Source organism: Ruditapes philippinarum, unplaced genomic scaffold (assembly GCF_026571515.1).
Source record: "Ruditapes philippinarum isolate M1 unplaced genomic scaffold, ASM2657151v2 ctg885_1_1_1_1, whole genome shotgun sequence".
NCBI lineage: Eukaryota > Metazoa > Mollusca > Bivalvia > Venerida > Veneridae > Ruditapes > Ruditapes philippinarum.
The window spans coordinates 225,890-252,705 of record NW_026857915.1 but is presented as its reverse complement, the minus strand read 5'-3'; the positions used below and the strand labels follow the sequence as shown (position 1 = coordinate 252,705).

The 26,816-nt window shown below is 32.7% G+C and overlaps 1 protein-coding gene across 1 annotated transcript in view; it reads right to left on the bottom strand.

Moving 5' to 3' along the window:
• The window catches only part of LOC132751499 (E3 ubiquitin-protein ligase rnf213-alpha-like), a gene marked incomplete at its 3' end in the record, with an annotated part of 150,663 nt that overhangs the window by 103,193 nt on the left and 20,654 nt on the right, over positions 1 to 26,816 (bottom strand). The window contains exons 3-11 of the mRNA XM_060741665.1: positions 20,774 to 22,119; positions 20,388 to 20,443; positions 19,181 to 19,333; positions 14,957 to 15,165; positions 11,685 to 11,953; positions 9,756 to 10,012; positions 4,377 to 4,610; positions 3,588 to 3,819; positions 2,518 to 2,573 (exon numbers count right to left, since the gene is read on the bottom strand). Of these exons, the coding sequence (XP_060597648.1) occupies positions 2,518 to 2,573; positions 3,588 to 3,819; positions 4,377 to 4,610; positions 9,756 to 10,012; positions 11,685 to 11,953; positions 14,957 to 15,165; positions 19,181 to 19,333; positions 20,388 to 20,443; positions 20,774 to 22,119 (2,812 nt within the window). The remainder of the gene's footprint in view (positions 1 to 2,517; positions 2,574 to 3,587; positions 3,820 to 4,376; positions 4,611 to 9,755; positions 10,013 to 11,684; positions 11,954 to 14,956; positions 15,166 to 19,180; positions 19,334 to 20,387; positions 20,444 to 20,773; positions 22,120 to 26,816) is intronic.

Below are 26,816 nucleotides of genomic sequence, written 5' to 3'. Positions count from 1 at the left end.
TTGTCACAAAAACATATGTCTCCTAAAACTATGTATGGTCACCCCTGTAAAGTTTGGTTGAAATCCACCAGAACTTTGACCTGTGAAGTCCGGACAAGATTTTTTCTATTTTACTGTAGTTAATGTTAATTAATTTTAGTGCCGGTGATGTGCACAACACAGGATGGTACTGATCACTCTTGTAAAGTTAGTTGAAATCCCACCAGCAGTTTGACCTGTGAAAGCCAGACAAGATTTTTCTATTTATAGCTCTGGTGGCCATTTGGTGCAGCAAAGGGGAACATGCCAGTCATGTGCACAACTAGATATGGTACTGATCACTCCTGTAAAGTTTGGTTGAAATCCTTCCAGTAGTTTTAACTGTGAAGGGCCGACAAGATTTTTCTATTGTTTGCTCTGGTGGCCATTTTGTGCAGCCCGTGATGTGCACAACAAATTTTGTACTGATCACTCCTGTAAAGTTTGGTTGAAATCCAACCAGTTGTTTGACTCTTGAGGCCGGACAAGATTTTTCTATTTTTAACTCTGGTGGGCATTTTTTACAACGAAGGGGAACATGCCGGTGACGTACACAACTAGGGATAGTACTAATCACTCCTGTAGAGTTTGGCTGAAATCCAACCAGTATTTTAACCTGTGAAGGCCGGACAAGATTAATGTGGAGGGACGGACAGACAGACCGTGAAAACAAAAACAATAAGTCTCCCAATTATTTTGGGAGACATTATGAAATCTAAACTTTAAACTGATATCATAAAGTTCATAATTTTATCTAATATACTGCACATGTAAACGTTTCTGGTTGCTTTTGTTCAGGAAATATAATAGTTTCTAAAGAAGTCACTACTTGGTGTACAAAATCAATGGTTTCCTTGGAAGTCGGTGGCTTCTATGAAATTCAATGATAGATTCACTCATTTCTATGTAAAATTAATGTTTGCTATGAAGGCACTGGTTTCTATTAAAAGTCCATTGCTGTTGTGGAAAGGAAACGGTTGCTATAGGAGTAATATGTTGCTATGGAAATTCAATGGTTGTCATGGAAGGTCAATGGTTGCTATGGGAGTCACTTATTGCTATCGGAAGTCAATGTTTGCTATGAAAGTCATTGGTTGCTGAGGAAGCCTATGGTTGCTATGGGAAATCAGTGGTAGCTATGAAAGTCAGTGGTTGCTATCGAAAGTCACTGGTTGCTATGGAAAGTCACTAGTTGAAATATGAAAATCTATGGTTGCTATGGAAAGTCACCGGTTGCTATGCAAGTAATTGATTGCTATGGAGAGCCAATGCTTGCTATTGAAAGTCCCTGGTTGCTATGGAAAGTTAATGGTTGCTGGTTGCTTTTGGAGGTCACCAATTGCAATGGAAGTCTTAAATGTTGCTATGAAAAAAATACAAGCTGCTATGGAAATTTATGCCACTTTGGAAAGTCAATGGCTGTTATGAAAGTCTATGGTTGCTATGGAAAATAACTGATTATTTTGTAGGTCAATGGTTGCTTTTGATAGTCACTGGTTGATATGGAAAGTCACTGGTTGCTATGGAAGTCTATGGTTGCTATGGAAAGCCCTAGAACAGGGCAAATTTTAACCTAGGGGCTTTAATTTGTTTAATTTTGTAGAGGCCACTAGACAATGTTTCATACCAAATATGTGAACTAAAGCCCATTTAGTATAATAGATTTTTTTTGTTTTTATTATATACATATAAGGAAAATCAATGACCCCCTTTGGCCAATTTTAACTCGAGGACTATAAATTGAAATTTTTTTGAAGAGGTTTATCAGACAATGTTTCATACTGTATATTTAAGCTTAAGCCTCTATAGTATTGGTTTTGAACAACCCATGAAATTTTCATCAAATTCGACCCCATAGTTTCAGAGAAGAAATCGTTTGTTAAACAGTTGAGTCGAACACACTGACGAACGGACATACTTAGGAAATGGATACTGATATTACTTTTCCTTTGATCTTTATACTTAGGAAATGGATACTTATATGATTTTTCCTTTGATATTTTTAGTCATTTTAGTCATACAAGGCCTAAAATGAGACACACAAGTAAACACAGAATGGATAGGATCAAAGAAGTTGTGCCATTACCTATCGTCCTCTTTAAAGTCATACACATACGTCAGCACTGAGCGACATAAAAACCAGCAAAAAGCAAGCAAAATTTAGACATTTGACTTTGAAGGTCAATGTTATTTACGAATGAAGGTCAAGTTTAAACTAGTGATAAAGGTCTTGACCAAGGCTTTTTACGGCCAAGAATGAAAACTGTATCAATACCTCTACTTTTCCCCAAAAACGTCGAACATAAAACCATCAATCTAGTGAAATAATATCATCACAGTGTAACTGATAAAATTATTTATGTAAAAGTTGGAGAATTATCAACTTTTTTACTTTAAAATCCAATAGTAAAGTTGGAAAGAGTAAACTGTTAGGTTTCATGCACATGATTTGAACAGTGCAATCAAAATGCACACAAATTAAAAATGCCTAAGACAAACCTGTAAAAAGTTTCTTGTAACTGTGTCAGCAATGAATTAATACAATGTTGGACAGTCTGAAAAAAAGAGAAAAAATAATAAAACAAAACCTATAGTTGGATACAGACATATGCCCCCAGAATTGAACCATACCTTTGACTGACAACAAAGGCATGTTTATTATAAAGAGAGTGTAACAAGAATATAGAACACATGGGCCATTGGCCCCAAACCACTCACGTCAGGCCAGACTGATTTTTGTGTGAAAAAGCAGTACAAGCTAGTGTTGCTTACGAAGATTTGAGCAATGTTGGTCACTAGACTATAGTTCATGCAAATTTAATAATAAACACATGGACAAAATATCATAGCTGTATGTATACATCATGGCCCTTATATCGCTCAACTGATTATTAAGGCTCTATTAATATTGTTGACAATGAATGGAAAAGCAGATAAAATGTCATTATCTTAAATTAATATCATAATGTTTATATCTGCACTTGCAACAGTGCAAATGTGAACAAGGTTTTCCATATTTTGGCTGCCCCTTGTTTTTAATCCCAAATGACCCATATTTGAACTTGTGCTAGACATTGTTTAAAAAACCTTTGAAATGTTTTTTTAACTTAGAGTTTGTCCTTAAATATGTGTGGGCAAAGATTTGTTTCACAAACAGACACAAATACAAAGAGACACAGTTAATATAAATCCAACACTTAGTAAAATACTGTGATTTTGAAAAGGATCTTACCACTAAAAAAAGAGTAACTTTAATATATTTGAAAATAAATGCAAACTTTATAAAAACTACTGCTTATTATGATAATTTGTAATGCACAAAGAGAGGTTTTTTGTTTCTGCCTTCTTATTGTTTTCTGTAGTTATAGTAAAGTTCTTGCATTCCCTCATAATAATGATTAAGTTAGTTTGAATTTCTGTATTGATGTACTTTGGCATGCCTAAAGTTTTCTAGTAAGAGCTCTAAAAACTTTTCAAAACTAGAAATCACTCTTTCCTCAATTGTGCAAAAAATTAAACAATCTTACATACTAAAATAAAAGCTTATATTACATTTTCTTGCAAATTACCTTTTCAGCATTTGACATGTCACGAAGTTTAGAACTGTCATAATAATTCGTTTCTGGCTTGTTCACTTTTAACTGGTATGTTAAACGGGCAAGGCATGCTTCCACTGGTATTTCTCTTGTTTCAAGTACTTTCTGTAGGTCAGATAAATCAACAGCAGCTAGAAATGACCTTGGGAGAAGATAATCCATCTCAAACAGTGGACTTAAGATTGACAACATCTTTTCTACTTGGCTGAAACAAAAGTGACCTTGGTTTTATTATCAATATCTAAAACATATAATATGACCTTCAAAAGCAATCCCTAAAATTAATTTAATCTGTACTCTAGCATTAAACTGGAATGATAAAAGTTCTATAAGATTTTACATGGTCAAAGAAAAGTATTATCACCATTGTTAGAATAGCGAGGATTCATTATGCTAATTATGCTATACACATTTGCAATCTGACTTCAAAATCCCCTGACACATGAGAGAGTTAAAGGCTTGAAAAGATTTTTGGAATACAGTGTAATTAACACAAGATGTTCATTTTATGCAATTCTGTTTTTTGGTTTGGTCATTATGACCCTAAATCCTGTAATGCTATTAACATTTGCTCACTAATAAAAAACCGTGAAATTAAGAGTCACGCTTTTATGATGTAGATTTGTTTACATGAACATCGCCTGAAATCAAGGTAAATGTCACTTTCCATTGTCACTGTCATTTGTGACTGCATCTCCACCAATTACAAGGGAATATTTTAAGCCATACACATGTTATTGAAATAATAGATAATGGTCTTACATTAGCCAATTTCCTCGTTTCTTTTTGAATTCATCCAGCTCTTTATCTATATCAGCTATTCCCCACCATGTTGGCTGAGACTTGTCATGTCCCACATCCACCTCAGGAGGTTGAAATGGCAAACAATTGTCAGAGAGGAAATGTACCAAGGGTAAAACACAAAGCCAACAAGGATCCTTGGATGTACTACAAACTTGCTTGATAAATGCTAAAATAGCATCTAGTAGTATTTTTCTGTGAAATAGATATAATTCATTTACTAAACAATAAATAAGTCATAAAACTATTGTAACCAATAAAGTATTTTATTATATACAATTATAAAAATAATAGATATAGCCACTTTGGTACATTTTTAAGATATTTTCTAAGAAAGGTGCACACTTAAACTGTCAGAGTTATGAAACTTGACACTCATACACAGATGCATTGTAATTTCACATTGATATGTCAAGTTTGTACAGAATTTCCCTATACTTATTGCAAAGTGTTACTGCCAATCATTTAAAAAACAGTGAAAATTCAATAATTACACCTACAAGGTAATGATCATTTGAAAGTCAAGGTCAAAGTTAGTAAAATCTACATATTTTGTTCTTAAGGATGTTGTGTCTAAAATATGGACAATCCATTCATAGTCATAACAACTTTCCAGCTAGTTAAAATATATAAAAGAGGGCCATGATGGCCCTGAAGTCGCTCACCTGTATATAGGCCCCCGGAGCGGGGCCAGTTTAAACTCCAGGGCTTTTATTTGAACAAACTTGGTAGACACCCATTAGACGATATTTCATGCTTAACATCTAAGGTCAAGCTGGTCAAGTTTTTTTCTTTACACATATAGTTAAAAACAATGACACACCTGGGGCAGGGCCAGTTTTGACCCAAGGGCTTTTATTTGAACAATCTTTGTAGACACTTACTAGAAAATGTTTCATGCTTAATATCTAAACTCTAGCTATTCGGGTTTTTTCAAAGAAGACTTTTAAGTTTTTGCTATACACATATAAGGAAAATCAATGTCAGCCCGGGCCGGGCCAATTTTGACCCCAGGGCTTTTATTTGAACAAACTTGGTAGACATCCATTAGAACATGTTTCATGCCAAATATCTAAGCTCTAGCTCTTTGGGTTTTTTAGAAGAAGATTTTTTAAGTTTTTACTATATGCATATAGGGAAAATCAATGACCCCCTGGGGCGGGGCCAATTTTGCCCCTAGGGCTTTTATTTGAACAAACTTGGTCGACATCCATTAGAACATATTTCATGCCAAATATCTAAGCTCTAGCTCTTTGGGTTTTTTAGAAGAAGATTTTTTAAGTTTTTACTATATACCCTAAGAGAAATTTTACATTTGTGCCAAGTAATTTCAAAATCCCTTTAACAATAAAACAATTATGGACAGGACACAAAATATACCCTATTATAGATCATATTAAGCTTTGTCCTCTAAGTGTGGCCTTGACCTTGGAGATAAGGGCACAGGTGTAAAGCATGACACAATGTCTTATTATTGTCAACATTTGTGCCAAGTAATTTCACAAGAGCTGGTTAAACCGGGTGATGAGATTTTCCAAAATTAGGCAAGTAAGAGTTACAATTCTTTTGTGCTGCATATCTATTCATGAGATCTATCTACCTACAAAGATTCATGGTTATATCTCTTATAGTTTCAGATTTATGTCTCAGACAAAGTTCAAAGTGAAAATAATGAACAACGGGGCAATAACTCCAAAAACAAGAGCCATGTTAGAATGTATATGTAGTTGAGCAGAATAATTCAGCATAAAGAGGCCTTTGGTAATGAAAACTGATGGCTGAAGTGTAGGAAAAGTTTTAAGTACTTTAAAAGTAATCTCGCAAAAAGTTTTTAAGGTATTACGACCCTAATTGGCATTATAAGGAACTAAAAAATTGACATCATAGTTCAGATATATACCTTAAAGTACACCTGTATGCAAAATTTAAATCAAGTTTGGCCACTTTCCTAAACTCAAGCTAGGATGTTATGAGGGCCCTTTTTAGAAATGAGGAACCTTTAAATAATCTGCAATTACATTCTAATGAAAAATGTTTTCCCATTAATTTTTGGTAAGAAACAACTTAGGTTCCATTCAGCTAACAATCCACATAAGCAAAATTATGGTTTCTACTTAAAATTTATGAAATCTGTATAAAAATGTTACCCTACCCCACCCATTTTACCACGTGTCTGACCATTTTCCTCCTTAGGGAGACTTATTTAAAAAATCCTTAAAATTTACCCAAATGAGTACCTGTTTTCAAAGTTTCTCTAAATTTTTAAAGAAGTATATTGGTTGATCTTGAAAAATATGAAATACTTTTACCGTCTAGTTTTGATTTTATTACACTTTGAAAATATCAGGTACCATATTTATTACTAGAATTAACATAATTTAGCCAATAAATACCTATATAAATTAAAAAATCAAAATTAAACACTTTTTTTTTTCCAAATGGGACATGAGAGATACATAAATAATGTTAAAAGAAAAAAAGAAAGAAAAAAAAATGTTGACCCTTCTGGGGATTGAACCCACGGCCCTTATTTTCAATGTAGTTAACAGTAGTTCTAGCCTATTTGAATACTCTTCAAAGCGGAGGTAATGCATTAGGATGGTAATACCTTAAGGGACAGACAGACTGATATACACTCTGAGGACAATCTTTAAATATCTCTGTTTATGCCCATCCAAGGGTATAAATTTAGTGAATTGGTGAAAGTTAAATTAAGTTTACATTTTGCCACTATTCCTTATAATTTTCGGCAAGGCTCAACATTTTTTACTTTTTCTAAACGCAAACAAATAAAAGGTTTAAACAAATTTTTAAAAAGAAAATCTTTTCCTTTTTTTTTTAATTTTAATGAATCCTTCCCATAAATAAATCACAAAGTTATATATAATATAATCAAAGTTCAATCGGTTCAAGGTCATTTAAAGAAATCATGGACAGTTGGACTCATTAATCTTATCTATAACAAGAACTGTCGGAGGACAGTATTGGCTCAACTATTCAAAAATTGTCACAAGGGTGTTTTATTGAGTATAATAATGCTAATACCTATGAATACATAAAATTGACCGAAAAGGTACAAAGGCTTGTTATTAAGATGTTTTATCAAGTAAATCACAGCTTTATTATTATGAATGCATAAAAATGTCCCAAAAAAGGCACAAACTCTTCAGTAGTTATGGAGATAACAGCTTACAAGCAAAACTTTACCATGAATTTCTAAGTTGAAAAAGGGGAGAAAAATCAGCCTCAATGCAAGAGAATTATGGATCTTGGTCAGTGACCTACAATTATGATTCTAAATGCATATGTGAAGTTTTAAATAAATATCTTTAATAGTTATTGAGATATGTAAAACTTGCATGTAAATATTAACCAAGAGACTAAGTAGAAAAGGGGAGATGAATCAGCCTAAATGCTAGTAGAGTTATGGAACTTGGTAGGTGACATACAATTATGACTCTCCAATTATGACCCTAAGTACATGTTTCAAAGGGGCAAATAATTCCTCAAATATTGCAGGCAGAGTTATGCAATTTTGCAAACTGATGTACATTGTTACTACAAAAAAGTATTGTTAATTTCAATTGAATATCTCAAGCAATAATTGAGATATTTGACTTTACAAAAAAACTTTAACCAAACTTTCTAAGTTATAAAGGGGCATAATTCTGTAAATATTATAGGCAGAGTTATCCAACTTGTCAATATGATGTACATTGTTACTATAAATAAGTATAGTAAGTTTCAATTGAATATCTCAAGCAATAATTGAGATATTTGACTTTACAAAAAACTATAACCAAAATTTCTAAGTTAAAAAGGGGCATAATTCTGTCAATATTGTAGGCAGAGTTATCCAACTTGTCAATATGATGTACATTGTTACTATAAATAAGTATTGCAAAGTTAGCTGCAATTGTCAGGGAAGAAGAACAAGAATTTATTGAAAGCATTGCAGCAGAAACTTGCGAAATATGTGATGAATCATTTGACATATGTTGTTCTCTGCAACAACTTGAGCAGGTAGCATTGGATTCGACAAAGGTCAGAAGTCACTGAAATTTCCAAAGTGGTTTGGAGTATTGCGAAAGTTCTCGGTATACAATTTTATTTTCAGTTATGCTATTACTACTGTAATATATTTTTTACCTAAATATAGTTTACTCCTTAAAAGGTAAATATTCTAGTTACAAAACTCCTTTATAAAATGTGACACTATGCTCCTTTTATGACGTAAGATTTTTTGTTCATGCTAAAAATAATAGCATGATTTGAACATATCTTTGGCAAGAACATTGACTATAAATGCTTAAGAATATATAGTACCACTGTTCAGTTAAAATCGTCTCCAATAAAAGACTGTTGGAATTCATTTAAGTGTTTGCGTATTTTTCAGTGTTAGAGAAAGTTAAAAGTAAATGGTGAAACTCTACAACATGGAGATGAAGGTTCATGCCAAAAAGAGGTTGTGACTTTAAATATGAAGTTTATCAAATTATAAATAACAAAGTTATAGCCAGTTACAAAAAAACACACGAGTATTTCATTAATTTGAACTTGACAGTCAAGGTTATTTAAAGGTCAAGGTCAGTTCAACCTTTAAGATTATTGTGTCAAAGTATGAAGATAATCCATTTATTAGTTACCAAGTAACAGTCAATTATAGCCAAAAAATCAGTGAAAATTCAATTATTTAACTTCAAATTCAAGGTTATAAAAGAGCCAAGGTCAATTTGAGTTTGATATACATGTCATAACAAAGTTACAGCCAGTTACATCAAAAAATTGAAAATTTTAATAATTTGACCTGCAAGGTCAAGGTTATTCAGGTTAAGGCCTGTCTGGTTAACTTGAAGGTCTATCCTAAAAAGATAGTTAAAGCCACTTATAGCCAAAATCAGCAAAAAAATCATGCAAAGTTTAGACATTTGACCTAGAAGGTCAAGGCCTTTCATGAATAAAGGTTAAGGTTAGTTTGGTCTCCTTAAAGGTCTTGTCCCAGGGGTTGTTCTGACCAAGTACGAAGTCAATACACCAAGAACTTAAAAAGTTATGATCAAGGTACAAGTTTGCGGATGGCAAAAAATGAAATGATCTAATAAAACAATCTCATACACAGACAAAATATCTGAGACAAATTGCAGAAAGATGATTACTGTCATAAACATAACACATTCAGTTTATCAAAATTAATTCTTTTTCATTTTGCAACATGCAAGTTTGTGTTTGAACATTAATATACTGTAATTAAACTTTCAGAAAATTTTAGGAATTAGTCTTGTATATAAATATTGATGGATAAGAAATTTTAAAACAAATATTTCAAGATTTAGAAATTACTTTTTTCCTTGGAAAATTCTGTTTGCAAGTTGTAATTCTGGGCATTCTTTTTTTTCCACATCAGCAGAAACTACTAAAGCCTTAGCCAGTACACGTTGACTTTTACCATCAGGCAGATCCAAGTCAATCTGTTTCATCACTAACAATATCATGAGAGCTGCTCCTGTGGTTTTCACCTTTTTGTCCGGCATATCAGACATTAGTTGTTGCTCAAAATTTACCTTTTTCATCAGTACTGTTGCGATCAACCTACTCATCTTAAAACAGATTCAAAAGCATTTACCAATTTAAAAGTATCTCAATTACAATGAATTATGTTGATCAACTAGAAACTGTTTCTTTCAAAAAGTAACTACTATATGATTTCATCACTGTTTGCCAAATGGTTAGGAAAAGGATTTTGTTTGAAGTGAAATATTCACACAGGGCAAGGGGCAATTGCTCATTTTTAAGAACATTTTCTGAGGTGAGTTTAAATATGGTTATATTACTTTTTATATGCTAAGATGAAATTAAATGTGAATTATTTTTTAAACTGAAAAACAGTTCATTCAAATTTCTTTTAACATTATTTAAGCACATCATTATTTCAAGTAACAAAGAAATACACTAAGTCACAAATCACAATGTGATGTTAAATTCTATAAGGATAGTATATATGAATTTTTTTATTATAATATAAATCTATGGTGAGAATCATTACAATAGTTGAGGATAAAAATATGCTTTGTAAATACTATTTATACTTTTGTCTTAAAAATAAATATACCAGCCTGGGATTAATTTATATTTTGTCTAATATTTCAAACAAGTGACATTGATTATCACAAAACCAGATTTTCTGCAAAGGATAATGGATAAATCACTTCAAATGTGTTAGCCTTATGCAAAGTTTCTGTAGCCACATAAGTACCCTCTTGTAAGTGCAGACAGACATGCAAAAAAAATGTAATAAGGGGCTGTTTCATGTGCTATTTTCTTTTGTCCAATAAACCACCATTTGCTCCTTACTGTAAAGTTACAGAATGAACTCAGCTGTTCTCTTTTGTTCTGGTTACAGCAAGAGTGCCCCCTATCCTTATTCAGACATATACAAAAATCATCAAATCACATTTCCCTGACAACATGGGCTAGGGCATTTCATGAAAATTTCTTTTAAATCTATGAAGGAGTTGCAAACAGAAGAAATGTGTCATCTGAAATGAAACCTCTCATCTGCTTGATGACATTAAGAGATTAATACATGACAGAGAAGGGCCGAAAGGTGATAATCGGCCCGCAAAATGAATAATGGCCCAAGAGCTTCAGTCTGAGGGCATTATTCATTTCAGGGCCGATTATCACCTTCTGGCACAACTATGATGTGTATAAATGTCTTTAATACACTTGTTACATCTAATAGTAGCATTTTTCTAAAAAAATACTTTGATATTTCTTTTGTTTAAATTCCTGTCTGTATTTCTACTGTACTGTACAGTAACTTCTACAGAGTTGTTTACTTTTTGTGTGTACAAAGTACACTTGAAGCTAGAAGCAAGTTTCATTTTCATTTTTTTTCCGAATGAATTTGTCGTATTATTTCTTTAAATTTCAATAGATAAAAAACTATGTTTGGACGAAATACGCTTTAAAGCTCTCATAATAAAATCAAGCGATTCATGCTAAAAACCTACTTTCACTTTCACAGTTAACTGTTTGATGACGTAAAATATGACGTCATTGTTTCAGTTTGTGCACGTGCACATGTTCGCCAAGCCGATAACTAGTTCTCGGCCCCGGGCCTCAAACTCATATTAGGTCACGTGACACTCATAATCACTTGAAATCATAGGCAATTTTGTTACTAGATATAGTAACAAGTGTATTTATCATCAATCTATAAACCAGTTCCCTCAGAAAACTTGGTTGAAATTTTAACTGAAAACTTACATTTGTCATATACTCTTTTAGGCTTATATAGCATTTTCCATCAAGCAGATATATCTTCTTCATGCATTCAAGCAGCATTTTAAGCTGGTGAACAACATCTTCAACCTGGAGAAAACTTTTATCATTTTCCATTATCTCTGGGCAAAATACTTCTACAGCTTTTTCTGCATGTTGGATTAAATCCTTCTTCCAGGTAAAGTAGTCAACTACCCTACCTGTCCAAGATTTTTTTTCATTTTCAATAAAGCAGTCATATTGATGCCACATATCTGGAAAAAAATTGATTAATATGTATATATATATGACATCTTTATTGCACCTTTCTGAAAAACACATTGATAAGGTATATTTCCTGTATAAATTTGGAAAGGTCCATAATTAACCAAAACTAATCCTAGGTTCTAATTTTGATTTCAAGGGTGTGATTCTAGAGATTTTGTATTGGTCAATTGTGATCTTTGGTTCACAATTATAAATGAATTGCCTCAGAACCGCTAAAACAAGGCTAAATATAAAATAAAAAAACTCTAGGCTTTAAGGTTCTTTACAATATTCTTTGCTTAATAGTCTTCTTAAAAGAAATGATGGATCCCTTTTTACTCTTATTTGAATGGAGTTTTTAGAAGATCTGTAGGCCATTCTTTAATCTAAATATATTTTTAACTGTTTTCTTTATGTGCATATTACTAATGGAGTTCTGAATGGAATATAAACTACAGTTGTCAGTAAGACAGTGTACTTGACTATTTTCAATGCTTGCTAATGTAGGAATTAACAAAAATGAGGATTTCAATAAATAAAATACATCATATAATACCAAACCCATGTCAAGAGTTTTGGGCCTTGTTCAGTGACCACCTATTATGATCCCAAAGACATAAAGTTTAAACTCATTGTTTTCAGTTTTTTGATGAATGAAGTCTGAAGTAAAGCATTAAGGTTTTTTTCTGAATTTGCAAAGGGCCATAAATATGTAAAAAATCAATATCATAGTTATAGACTTGGTTTGTGACCTACAATTATGATCATGAAAACATAATTATATTTATATTTAAGTGTAAACCTTCAAGGTTTGAAGATTAAATTAAATGTGGCATGCAAAACTTAAACTATAAGAATTAAGTCAGTTCCACAAAAGCCATTATTCAGCCAAAATCCTTGCCAAATAAGCAAATTGGTTGAATTTATATCCGCCACTGAATACTGATTACTAACACAACAACTGGAGGCTTTATTTACATAAATTTATCATGGCATTCAAATTTCCTATTCATATTGATGGTTCCCCTAAAGTCTCCTTGAAATCAATCTAGTAGTTGAAAAGAAATAGCAATATTGCTCTAAATGCATACTGCACAACTAATCAAAGGCGGCTTCAATACCAAAAGGAGATGTGCACATTAATGGCGCCATTACTCTGTACAATAACAAGACGAGAATATGCACATCGCCTCTTAGTATTGGAGGTTCCCATAAAGTTTTTATTGAATTCCAGCCAGTAGTTGCAGAGAAGTAGTGCGGAAACGATTATTGCTCTATATGCATACAGCATAACTAATCAAGGGCCATAACTCTGAGTTAAAGGGTCTGACCCGAACAAGGCTACAATATGTGCATCTCTTCTTGGTATTGAAGATTCCAATAAAGTTTCGTTGAATCCAAGCCACTTGTTGCAGAGAAGAAGTCTGGAAAAGATTATTGCTCTATATGTATACTGTATAACCAATCAAGGGTCATAACTCTGATTTAAAGCGAGGAAATGTGCACATCTCCTTTTGGTATTGAAGGTTCCCATAAAGTTTTGTTGAATTCCAGCCAGTAGTTGAAGAGAAGAAGCACGGAAACAATTATTGCTCTATATGCATATTGCATAACTAATCAAGGGCAATAACTCTAAGTTCAAGGTTCTGACTAGAACAAAGTGATGATATGTACATCTCCTCTTGGCATTGAAGGTTCCAATAAAGTTTTGTTAAATTCCAGCCACTAGTTGTAAAGAAGAAGCGTGGAAACGATTATTGCTCTATACGCATACTGCACAACTAATCAAAGGCCATAACTTTGAGTTAAAGTGTCTGATCGGAACAAGGCCATGATATGCCATCTCCTTTTGGTATTGAAGGTTCCCACAAATTTTTGTTGAATTCCATCCTGTAGTTGCAGAGAATAGCACGGAAACAATTATTGCTCTATAAGTATACTGCACAACTAATCAAAGGCGGCTTCAATACCAAGAGGAGATGTGCACATTAATGGCGCCATTACGCTGTACAATAACAAGACGAGAATATGCACATCGCCTCTTAGTATTGGAGGTTCCCATAAAGTTTTTATTGAATTCCAGCCAGTAGTTGCAGAGAAGTAGTGCGGAAATGATTATTGCTCTATATGCATACTGCATAACTAATCAAGGGCCATAACTCTAAATTAAGGGGTCTGACCGGAACAAGGCGACAATATGTGCATCTCCTCTTGATATTGATGGTTCCTATAAAATTTCGTTGAATTCCAGTTGCAGTGAACTAGCGAGGATACGAAACCTGGAGGGATGGGTGGACGGACGGACGACTGGCCGACCAATTCTTTTGTTATTTTCTTTTTTTAATAGAGGGCCACAATGGCCACTTACTCTATTGTTTCTAAATGAACTCTATTGTTATCTTGGTCTGTTTATAGTTAGATGGCCCCTATCCCTATTCGGTCCCTAGACGGCCAACGCCAAAACAATATCCCCCTACCGATTCCATCGACGGGGGATAATAAACTTAAGCAGAAAATCAGTTTACTGACTGTTGCTTACTTTAATATAAAAATTTATCAATGGTTTAGATGGAAAACTGTCATACGTAAGTTACTACACTGCTGCGTATCTTAGTAAGAAAGACTTAACAAGGTTTTCAGATGGACAACTGTAGTAACATACTTTTTGATAAAAATCTTCATTTTTATCAATGGTCCATATAAAAAAACTAAACTTAGGCATTTATCTGAATTATAATGATAATGCTCATGCTGTCTCATATGCTGTAAAAAATGAAAGTTTTTATCTTCTGTAAATTTTGGAAACTGTAGAACTACAGTGTTGCTTTCAGCCCTCGAATTTAGCTCTGGGTCAGATGAAATAAAAAGTAATTTAAATTTATAACATATATTTAAGATAACAAGAAAATACACTAATATAAAGGAATTTAAAGAAATGAGCACACTATTTAATTATTAACCCAAACTCATACTATAATTGATTTGATTAATCTGAAATATAAAGTAATTACCTAGGCCTTTCAGCTTCAGATATACTTTTAAATCCCTGTTGACATCCTTTCCTGACTTGTAGTTGTTTAAGTAATGTTCCCATCTTTCCTTATCTGGTTTATCACCTTTAATGATCACATACTTGTAAGTAATGGAAGGTCCACCGGATATAAGTCTTGTAGGTATCACTTCATCAAACACCATCTCATAAACATAGGCATCTATTTTCCTTCAGATTAATAAATAGTTAAGCATTATTCAACCAAACTAATCTGCTTCATACATATGCTCTGAAATTTACCATCAATTTCTTTTTTTAAAAATGACACGCTTTTGCATGCTGACTATAAAATATAGTACCCTTTAAAATATTTCTAACATGACACAAATGAAATAACATAATAAACAAGAGGGCCATGATGGCCCTAATATCGCTCACCTGAATAGAAATACTCTTCTTGACAAGAAACAAGTAATATTGTAAACTATAAACATAAGCAGATATAAAATCTTAATTTTAAACTGATATCTTAAAGTTCATATTTATATCTGAAATAGTGCACATGTAAAAACTTTACTGGTTGCTATCTTTAAGGGAAAACAAAAGTTATATAAAAAGTCACCGGTTGCTTATAAATCATTGGTTTCCTTGGAAGTCAGTGCCTGTATGAAATTCAATGGTAGATTCACTCATTGCTATGGAAAATTAATGTTTGCCTCACCTGAGGGCTATAATTTGGGAAAAAATTGTAGAGGTCAACGAGATAATGTTTCATACCAAATATCTAAGATAGAGCCTCTATAGTATTACAGCAGAATTTGTTTTGTTTTACTACATTGTATAATTATACATAGAAGGAAAATCAATTTTGACCAAATTAAAGACTGTAATTTGAACAATTTTTGTAACCAGACAATATTTCATATCAAATATCTAAGCTTAAGCCCCTATAGTAAAATAAAATAAGTTTTTGTTTTTTTATTATATTCATATAAGGAAAGTCAATGACCCCCTGGGCCGTGGCCAATTTTGATCCTAGGGCTATAATTTGAACAATCTTTATTATTCTTAGTTTACTAGATAATGTTTCTAGAACTCTGAGAGTCTGATGTGTCGCCTGTCAACAGTATAGCTGTCAGTTAGGCATTAATTTTCTTCTTAAATATAGTTTATTAATAAACACTGCTCTTGCAATGTACACATAACTTTAACTTTAGTGGCATATGAACTTAATTTAACAAACTTGGTAGACACCCACTAGAAGATGCTTCATACGAAATATCTAAGCTCTAGCTCTTTAACTTTTTTTAAAGATTTTTTCTACATATATTTAAGGAAAAGCAATGATTCCCTGGGGTAGGGCCAATTTTGACCCCATGTATTTTATTTGAACAGACTTGGTACACACCTATACTTCATTAGATGTTTTATGCTAAATATCTAGCTCTTTTAGTTGTTTTTTTACATGATTTGTTTTAAACAACAATTGTTTTTGAACAACTTTTTTAAGAGCTTTATGACAGGAACATTCCTCATTCTTGCTCAGTTTTAACAATACTGGGTAATTGGTATAGAATGAGATGTTAAAGTTTGACACCATAAGGAATGCTTAACAGACACAGACTGATCACAAAAGCTCACCTTTGGGCACTTTGTGCTTAGATGAGATAAAAACAAAAGTGTACACACAGTGAAAATGGACTGTCTATAACATCACTATATAGTTTATAGCCCTTATTGCAAGACACTGCACTGTTTACTGTCCAATATTATGATGATACTTAAAGCAGCATGCCTCCAGATTCATGGTTAATTCAAGAAAGTTTTGAAAGTGCAGTTGTGAAGTAACCAAAAGGAAACAATATATACATTACAAGCACCACTTACGACCCACATAAATTACCGAATTAAGGATAAATATTAAACAAGAGGGCCATGATGGCCCTGAGATTGCTCACCTGTATATAGCCCCCCCCCCCCCACGACAGGGACAATTTTAACCCAAGGGCTTTTATTTGAACAAACTTGGTAGACACCCATAAGAAGATGTTTCATGCTAAACATCTATGCTCTAGCTCACTGGATTTTTTAAAAGAAGACTTTTTAAGTTTTTACTATACACATATAATTAAAAACAATGACACCCATAGGGCGGGGCCAGTTTTAACCCCAGGGCTTTTCTTTTGACAACCTTTGTAGACGCTTACTAGAAGATGTTTCATGCTTAATATCTAAACTCTAGCTATTTGGGTTATTTCAAAGAAGATTTTTAAGTTTTTGCTATACACATAATGAAAATAAATGACCCCCGGGGAGGGGCCAATTTTGACCCCAGGGCTTTTATTTGAACAAACTTGGTAGACACTCATTAGAAGATGTTTCATGCTAAATATCTCTGCTCTAGCTCAATGGGTTTTTTAAAAGAAGACTTTTTAAGTTTTTACTATACACGTATAGTTAAAAACAATGACACCCCTGGGGTGGGGCCAGTTTTGACCCCAGGGCTTTTATTTGAACAAACTTTGTAGACACTTACTAGAAAATGTTTCATGCTTAATATCTAAACTCTAGCTATTTGGGTTTTTTCAAAGAAGTTTTTACTATATGCAAATAGGGAAAATCAATGACCCCCGGGGCGGGGCCAATTTTGACCCCAGGGCTTTTATTTGAACAAACTTGGTAGACACCCATTAGAACATGTTCCATGCTAAATATCTTAGCTCTAGCTCTTTGAGTTCTTTCAAAGAAGATTTTTTTAAGTTTTTACTACATGCATATAGGGAAAATCTATGACCCCCTGGGGCGGGGCCAATTTTGACCCCAGGGCTTTTATTTGAACATACATGGTAGACACTCACTAGCAGATGTTTCATGCCAAATACCTAAGCTCTTCCTCTTTGGGTTTTTTAAGAGAAGATATTTTTCTTTCGGTTGCCATGGCAACCAGAGTTCTGCATGGAATTAAATTCTTTGAACAATTTTTAAAGGTGACCACCAAAGGAACATTCCTGTGAAGTTTGGATGATATTGGCTTAGTGGTTTATGAGGAGATGTCATTTAAAGTAAAAGTTTACGGACAGACGGACGACGGACGGACGGACGACGGACGAAAAGCGATCAGAAAAGCTCACCCTGTCACTTTGTGACAGGTGAGCTAAAAATAGCCCATTAATAACACATTAAAAATATGGTTATAACAAGCTCGCAAAATGCACCCCTCACAAAGTCTTTCTGCAGAGATGTGGGCATTATAGATATGCATATAGGAGATATGCTCTGGGCAATATCAGGAAAACATCTGGATAATTATCATCTCTTGTGACCTTGACCTTGCAAATATTAACCTAAATTACATGTGTCATACTTGTGGTCATGATAATTATCATTTGTGTTACAATCCATCAATAAATGATATTATTGGCCCCCTTCACATACTTTGACCACTCTCTGTGACCTTGACTTTGGTAGCAAGGACCTGGATTATGTGTGCAATAAACCTCACAGTGGTAAACATTTGTGCCAAGTTATATTGACCCCAATGTGTGAGTTTTACCTTGGCCGCAGGGACCTAAATTTTGCATATGACACTCCGGCTTACAATGGTGAACATTTGTGCCAAGTTATATTAAAAAAAACCTCTATGCATGTAAAAGTTTTGCTCCAGACAAATGTTTTTCAATGACTTGTAAATTTGACCTTGACCTTTAACCTAAAGACCTAGTTCATGAGCATGACACTGCTTTTCATAGTGGTGAACATTTGTATGTAGTTTCATTAAAATTCCTTCATGCATGTAGAAGATATGCTCTAGACAAAAATTGGAAGCTGCCAACCCATCCTGGCCAGAAAGGAAACTATAGTATGACAAATTTTTCAAACAGGCATATGAAATTTGATCATTAATCACATATAACATGTTAATTAATTATAACTCTTGAATATTATTACTTTTCCTAACATCTTAGAACACTTTTCAAATGTTTGATTTTATTGAAAGTATTTGGCTCATCTGGAGGCATGAAGTTTTAAAATGTTCAGTCTACCAATGAACAGTTCCTAACTCTAAGCAAAGTAATGGATTAATTGAGCATTTATGATGTTTAATAGATTTTCTTTCTATCATAAGCAAGAATTCCTTTTTAGCATGACAGAAATTCTATCAAATCTACAGAAATACATTTTTTTTAAAGTTACATCATAGTTTAAGCAAATAATTGAAAATTTGTTTGTGAAATGAAATTACCTCTTTTCTTTCATGACACGATCTTGTCTGTTCCAACCACCCATTTCCTCATGGCCTATTTTCACTATGCACTTGTCCTTTACTGGATCAAATTTAAAATCTTCACTTGTCAACACGTGGAACTGTACCTTAATGCATTTTTCATTGAATTTTCTGTAATAAAATGGACAGCTTAATAATTTAATAATACACAAATTGTAGACATGAATGTATAACAGAAAGTCATTCAAATCCCAATCGAAATATCAAATACTTATTGATGTCATTTAAACAAACCGGTTATAGTAATCTATAAGACAAAGTTGCACAGTCAAACATACTAGTTGGTCCAGAACAGAAGAATTATGTAAAGTCATTATGGCAAGTTTTCATTTAGTTTGCATGATGTTTTTTCCGATGTTTTGTAATCTAATGTTATTACATAACTAACAATTTCCCATTCTTGCCATTGGTCAATCACATGGCAATCAATAGAAACTGACATTGACTCCTACTTGCGATATAAAATAATCATTTAAACAACCTGGTTAAGCATGGAACTAAATTTAACCATCTATATTTGAAACAAATTGCTAATGACTTCACAGGATATAGGGCAGTAGCTGAGCAATCAAAAATAAATGTGTTAAATAATGGCTGCATTGCAAATTTGCTAAATGAACAATTCTATTTCGGTCATATAATAAAACAGTTATGGTGTGGAGATTTCGGTGATTATCCAAGTCAATGGACCTCTATCGGCCTCAGTGAATACCACATTTGCCTGGGCTTCTGTGAGTCCACATCACATATTAGCAAGTCCTATAGACTTAGATAGTGGTGGACACCTCATCATCATACGACAATCATACAGTATACAACTGAATTCCAGTACTGAAGAATCAATCTATGAGCAGTTGACATTCAATTATTGGCATACATAAATGATTGTACAGAATCATTGAATATTTCATAAGCTGTTTCATTCTGGTACATGACTTCAGTGCCATTGAAAATTGATAATGAATAAAAACAATAAAGAGTCACTTGAAATTTATGGCATCCTTTTGTCCAGAACATTTCCTCACACATTTTTCAATAGTTATTTATCATATCAGTATCTTCATTTATATACAACTTTTATCAAGAAATTTTTCAAAAATTGCATGTAATGATCTATTGAAAAACATTAATAAAAGTATTGAATTATCATTTTTTCTAAACTCACCTCTGAGTTGCTTTCACTTTATTTTCTTCAGCTTTTGACTGTTTCTTCAACTGTTCCTAACAGAAACAAATAAACAAAGTTTATACTCTTGATCAGGCAAATTCCTTTCAACAAATGAATGATTGTGTTCATGCAAAATAAAATATGGATTGACCTGTCCGTGTTTATGTTCAAACTAAAAGTAAAAATATTAACATAACGCATGTAATATAATCTGAAAGATACTAGAGTTTAGTAAAATATTATAGGATGTTGTAATTTTTTCAAATAGCCTTTCATGATTTTCACCATCTCATTCAAACACATTATTTCATATATATTTTCAACTTTTACTAGAACTAAATACATGTATATATCAATTAATAACCTTTTTTAAGTGAAAATACCTGTTGCTTTGGTTTTTTACTCAATTCAGCAGCTTTTGCTCGAGTCTTACTTCTTGTTTCTCTTTCTGTAGCTTTGTCAACATCTGTCCCCTCCTTATCTGATTTTTCATTCTCTTCATCCAGGTTATTTGTGTAGGAAAATGTTTCATCAGTTGTTGTATCCATATTTGCTGTTGATGAACTTTCATTATTATTTTCTATGTCATTTCCTCTATTTTGCTCAGTTGTGGTTCTTTCATCTGTGGTATCATTTAAAGTGAAAAGACTTTTTCCATAAGATGTTTTAATTTCATTGCCTTCACTTGATTCAGATATTCCATTGGATCTGTGAGATCCAAAGACCATTTCTTTCTGACTTCCCTTTTCCCCATCTGTAATTGTCTTTTGGTCAACAGCTCTGTTGCAGCTCGCAATGTTTTGTTCAATATGTTCTGCTTCATTGCTTGACGCTCCAGTTTCACTATCTTTATCCTGTTCAGAGGAATCTTGCCTTTGTACTGTGTCATCATTTGCTTCATGTTCAGTTTGCATCTCTGCATTGTCCGTATCTTGTTTTCTTTTCTTTTCATTCTCTTTCTGGTTTTTGCTTCGTTTAACCTGTCCATTATCATTGCTTTGTACTTCATCAGTATCGTCATCAATATCTTCATCTTTTGATGAATCATTTGATGTTTCTTTTACATTCTCCTCTTTTGCATCAGTTTTTAAAGTCTCAACAATGTTAAGATTTCCTTGCTGCCCTTTGCCAATATGGACATCTTCCAACTGTTCAGACAATTCAGAATTTGAATTTTCATTTATGATCTTTCTGTTTCCAGAACAGGCCATTTCAATTTCCCTTTGATCCTTCTCTTCATTAGCAGTTCCATCTTGATTATCTGCCATTTCTACATCATCAGTGGCTTCAGATTGTGTACATTCTTCATTTGTTGGACCAATATTGACATTGCTGTTTTCTGCAATTTTTGGTTGAGCTTCAAAAGAAACCTCTTGCCCTACTGTGCCAGCTTTTAGATCACTTTCGTTTTCAATTTTCTTCACATGGACACTGCTTTCAATATTCTTGGCAGCAGCACTTTCTTCATTTTCTTTATCATAATTTTGTTCATCCCGTACATGGACACTGCTTTCATTATTCTTGGCAGTGCTTTCTTCTTTTTGTTTATTATAAATTTCTTCATCCTGGATGCTGCCATCTTTATCTTTTGACTCCCCTAAACATGCTGTGCCAGTTTCTGATGACATTTTAGAGGCTGTGCTAGTCTGAGTATCCTCTTCTTCTTTAGATTTATCTGCATCCACCTTTGTAGAGGTCTCACTTTCATTTACAGCTATGGTTGGCTGTTCTGTTAAACATATAAACATATTCTTAAAACAAAAATCACTAATAATGATATTAAGTACTGGCCTATCATTATCATATAATCCAATGGTTATTCAAAATCTGTTTAAAATATTTGCAATAAATGAATAACAGGCCTTGATGAACCCTTCAAATTTACTTGCCCTTCATAAAATGTACTGTCCCTGCATTTTGACAGACAAAATTCGTAAAAATCAAACATAAGAGTCTAATCTACTATTTACCAGTCTTTATCGGTAAAATTGGCTTTATTCATTTACATATTAATAATATTGTTGATAATAATTTTCATTCTTTTAATATATAATCTTCAACGAAACATGAATACTTATTTCATTGAAGTATAGCATACAGTTACTCTCACAACAATCTAAGAGGATGGTGCAATTTTTGACAAAATTATTTTCACATTAAAAAAATCTTAAGTCAAGAAAGTATAATATTAAAGACTGTCTATAAACCACTAAATATATTGAAAACTCGTGATTTGCTCAGACAAACGCATAACCTTTCATTAATTGAATATGAAGATAAGGTTAAATTAAGCCAAGCTCTCTTTTTATAATAAATACGGTAATTTATATAAAGGCCAGACCACATCTATTGCCTTGTTATGTGTTAATGCTTTTGCTAAGGGTGATTGAGTTGAGTGATGGATTATTGATTTTGTATGAAAGCTATTTTTAGATGATTTCGTTCTGGGATAGCTAACATTTTCTTGGGAAATGACCACTCCTTTCATTGCTTCCAAAGTAATAGGAATACTTTATAAAGTCTTCATTATCTCAGTAATTTCTTGATAGAAATACTTGATATTTGCATTCATTTTATTCAATTTAGAATTCAGACAAAGCCTGGTATGTTTATATTTATTATTAAATGTGAAATTGTTTTTATTATAATTTGAATTGTTGTGTAATATTATGTATTATGTATTTTGTGAAATGTATTTGTCTTGTAAAATATTTGTTTTGTAATATGATAACTTATTGTTATTTTATTTGTTGCAGGTTTATTCTTTATTGTATAGATATACATATACAAACATCTACCAAAACCTGACAACTACAAATATATTTTATTACCTTAAAATGCATGTCACACAATTATGAAATTTACTGAAGATAGTTAATTAAACAACATATAAATACATGTACAATCATGTAATGAATTTGCAGTTCCTGTAATTTTGCCAAAAATACACCTGTTTTTCTGTTAAAAATTATAGCTGTATTTTTCTTCAGTTTTGATAAACATATAGCAAATTACACCTGTTTTTTCAAAAATACACCTGTTTTACACCTGTACTATGAACGAAATATGTAAATTAACCGTTTTTTTCTACGGGTCGAAAATACAGTTGTACTGTTTTACAGCTGTTTAAAATACAGGTGTAAAATTTTACAGGTCTAAAAATACAGGTGTATAATTTTTTCAGCTCAAAAATACAGGTGTAAAATTTTACAGGTCAAAAATAAAATACAGGTGCCCTTATTGTTTAAGGGATGAAAACCACACATAAATGCAGACATATTTGGCATTTTTGGTGCAAATATCTTTTTACAAGATTTAGGTACAAATAGCAGACATTATACAATCACAATAGTTCACAATGGCACTCTGTGCTAAGGTGAGCGGAAATATCACTGAACTAGGATCACTATGACACTAAAGATGAGGATAAATATAACAAATTTTCACTCTGTCTTAAATGGATTACTATATTTTATTACATTCTGTTACAGTCTTACACTAATGATACTGCATCAATAAAATCCAAGTCATGAATAACACTGCAGGCATCCTCTCATTTGAAGAAAAATTCACAAATGCTAATAAAGTTTTTTTTCTTGTAAAAATTTATTGCCAGTATTTGCCAAATTAATGTCTATGTATATAGGTACTTGGAATAAAGCCTTTGCAAGTGTTTTCTCTTCTTAACTGGTCCCTGTCATTGTGATTTAAGATCCTGTTTAAAGCAGCTTCACCTGAATCAAATAAAACAATAATAGTTTTATCATTAAATGAATACTAAATGATAATCCTACTTTCAATCCTTGCATTTTGTACTAATGACATCAATGCACATATTCAGTGCCTGACCAATTCATTTTTGTGTCGCCTCTACGGAGTAGTGGCGACATATAGGGATCACTTCTCCGTCGTCTGTCTGTCCGTCTGTCTGTCCGTCCGTCACAAAACTTGTCCGGACTACTCCTCATAAACTACTGGTGCAATTTCATCCAAATTTTACAGGAATGATCAGTACCAAGTCTAGTTGTGCATATTGTCAGCATTTTCCGGTTCAATGATTTTTGTCAGAGTTATGGCCCTTTAATAATTTTTATTTTTAAAGTTTGTCCGGACTACCTCTCTTATACCACTGATGCAATTTCAATGAAACTTTACAGGATTGATCTGTAGCTCAAGTCCTTGCGCATATTGCACGAGTTTTCCGGTTGAATGATTTTTGGCCAAGTTATGGCCCTTTGATAAAAAGGTGTTTTTTTTTAATTTCTGTGCGTTGCCAGATACACAAAAGCTTGTCCGGACTACTCCTCATAAACTTCTGGTGCAATTTCATCCAAACTTTACAGGAATGATCAGTACAAAGTCTAGTTGTGCACTCTCCGTCTGTCTGTCCGTCTGTCACAAAATTTGTCCCAACATGAAATTGGCCATCATGAGGCAACACATGTGATTACTGATCGCTCTTGTTTTAAATATGTACCAATTAACTTCAACCTATATAATTATGTTTTGACAATTAATGAATACATGTATTAATGTTCCTACTTAATGCATTGCTTGATAAAAAATATTTACTGAGCTGTTTCTATTAGTGGTAAAGGTAACTTAACTTTAATAATTAAGGTGCAACTTTTAAAGAGACTTATTTTGTTTAACCATGAATTTCTGCCAAAACTATTCTAATTATTTCAACTTTAATTTCGTTTTACCATGTCTGTTTTAGTCCTTTGCTTTGTTTCATGTGGAAACGTCTCTGGGGGTGTACTGTAACCTTTAAGAACAAAATTCATAGTTCATTATAAAAAATATGGAAATAAATTATGACCTTATTAATTAGAAGTTAAGTATAAATGTATTTAATATCTTCTCTTTGAGACTGTATTAAAAAATATAAAGCAGTTAACAGTCAATATTGTAGTATCTAATTAAATGCTATTGGTGACAAAATTTACATTTAAAAATTATTTTCCAACTGGGTAAACAGAATGTAAACTATTTATTTTTTTCAGAATAAAGTTGATAAAAATAATTGCTAGTAGACCTGAAATAATACTTGTTTTTTGCATAAATGTATCCAAAAGTTATTACCTGATTTTTTTTATGATTCTGGTTTTCATCTTCTTGTCCAAGGTTCAAATTTTATTTACAACCAGCATATCGCATAATCCAGAATATTGTCATTTTAACAAGACTGAAGCCTTGATTTTTTTCTTTGAAAAGTTAAAGAATTTACACCCAAACATTTTATACAAAATATTGCCTAGGAAATTGCTTACAACTTCACAATTTCTTAATTATCAATAAGATCCTTTGTGATACATGAGCACTATTTCCACAAATACCTCAGATTTCAAATTTTACAACTGTAGAACTGGACTGATTCATCATGCATAATGTTAAACAGGGTATTCCACAATCAAAGCACCCATCATTTTACTTTCACAATTATATAGACATATGAGAAAAAAAAGTGTAATGTAGAATTTCAAATTCATAATAAGTTTTTAAAGATAACTTTGCAATGTCGACTTCTAAACAGACTTCATTTAAAATCTATAAAGTTGTTTCCCCCCAGAAAAAATCAAATGGAAGAGTCTGGACTGTAGCAGAATTTATGGTGGGAAAACAGGTGGTTACCATAATCAGATTGGTCAGTGCATGGTGAAAAATCGGTCAGTTGTGTAAAATCATTGTAGAGTAATAGAGGCAGCGTTTATTTATTTATCCTACTTGTAAGAAATTATCAACAGGTTATTTATACTACAAACTAGATTAAGAGAGCTTATAATGTATGAGTTTACTTCATAACAATTAACTTTACAGAGTGAAGAATAACTCATAATTGTCTGCAAATTTGGAGTCTTGAATTAAAGAACATGTATCAGTTTGTTGTTGTTGTAGTTTTTGTTGTTGTTCTTCTTATACTTAAAAGAACAACAAGTACAGGCCTATGTGAACTATCTCATATTTTTTAAAACTAAATAATCATATACATGAATGTACATGTATATTCAAATTAAGATAGCACTCTTAGTTCAAAGTTGCTTACATAGTGGTGCAACGATATACCGGTATACCGGTATATTGCAATACAGTCTCGGGTCGATACGTACCGCGGTGCAGCTGCCCTGTATTGCGGTTTTTTCTTTAATATTTATGCCGAAATAACATGAATGTAGAAACTTCAATTTTGAATCAGTAAGCAACGATTTACGACATCAAAAACAAAACATCAACATGAAAAAATTGCCGACACTAGTCGGTCCCTGTGATGTATAAAGAAACGCCGCCGCGAACTTTTCCTGACGAAGCTCTTTGATCTTACCGCGCGAGTAGCAGAATCGTGTGACGTCATTTTCAGAGTGCGGCTTTGATCACGCTTTATTAAATTACACACAGTTACGCAATTTAAGTTAGGACTGATTAAAA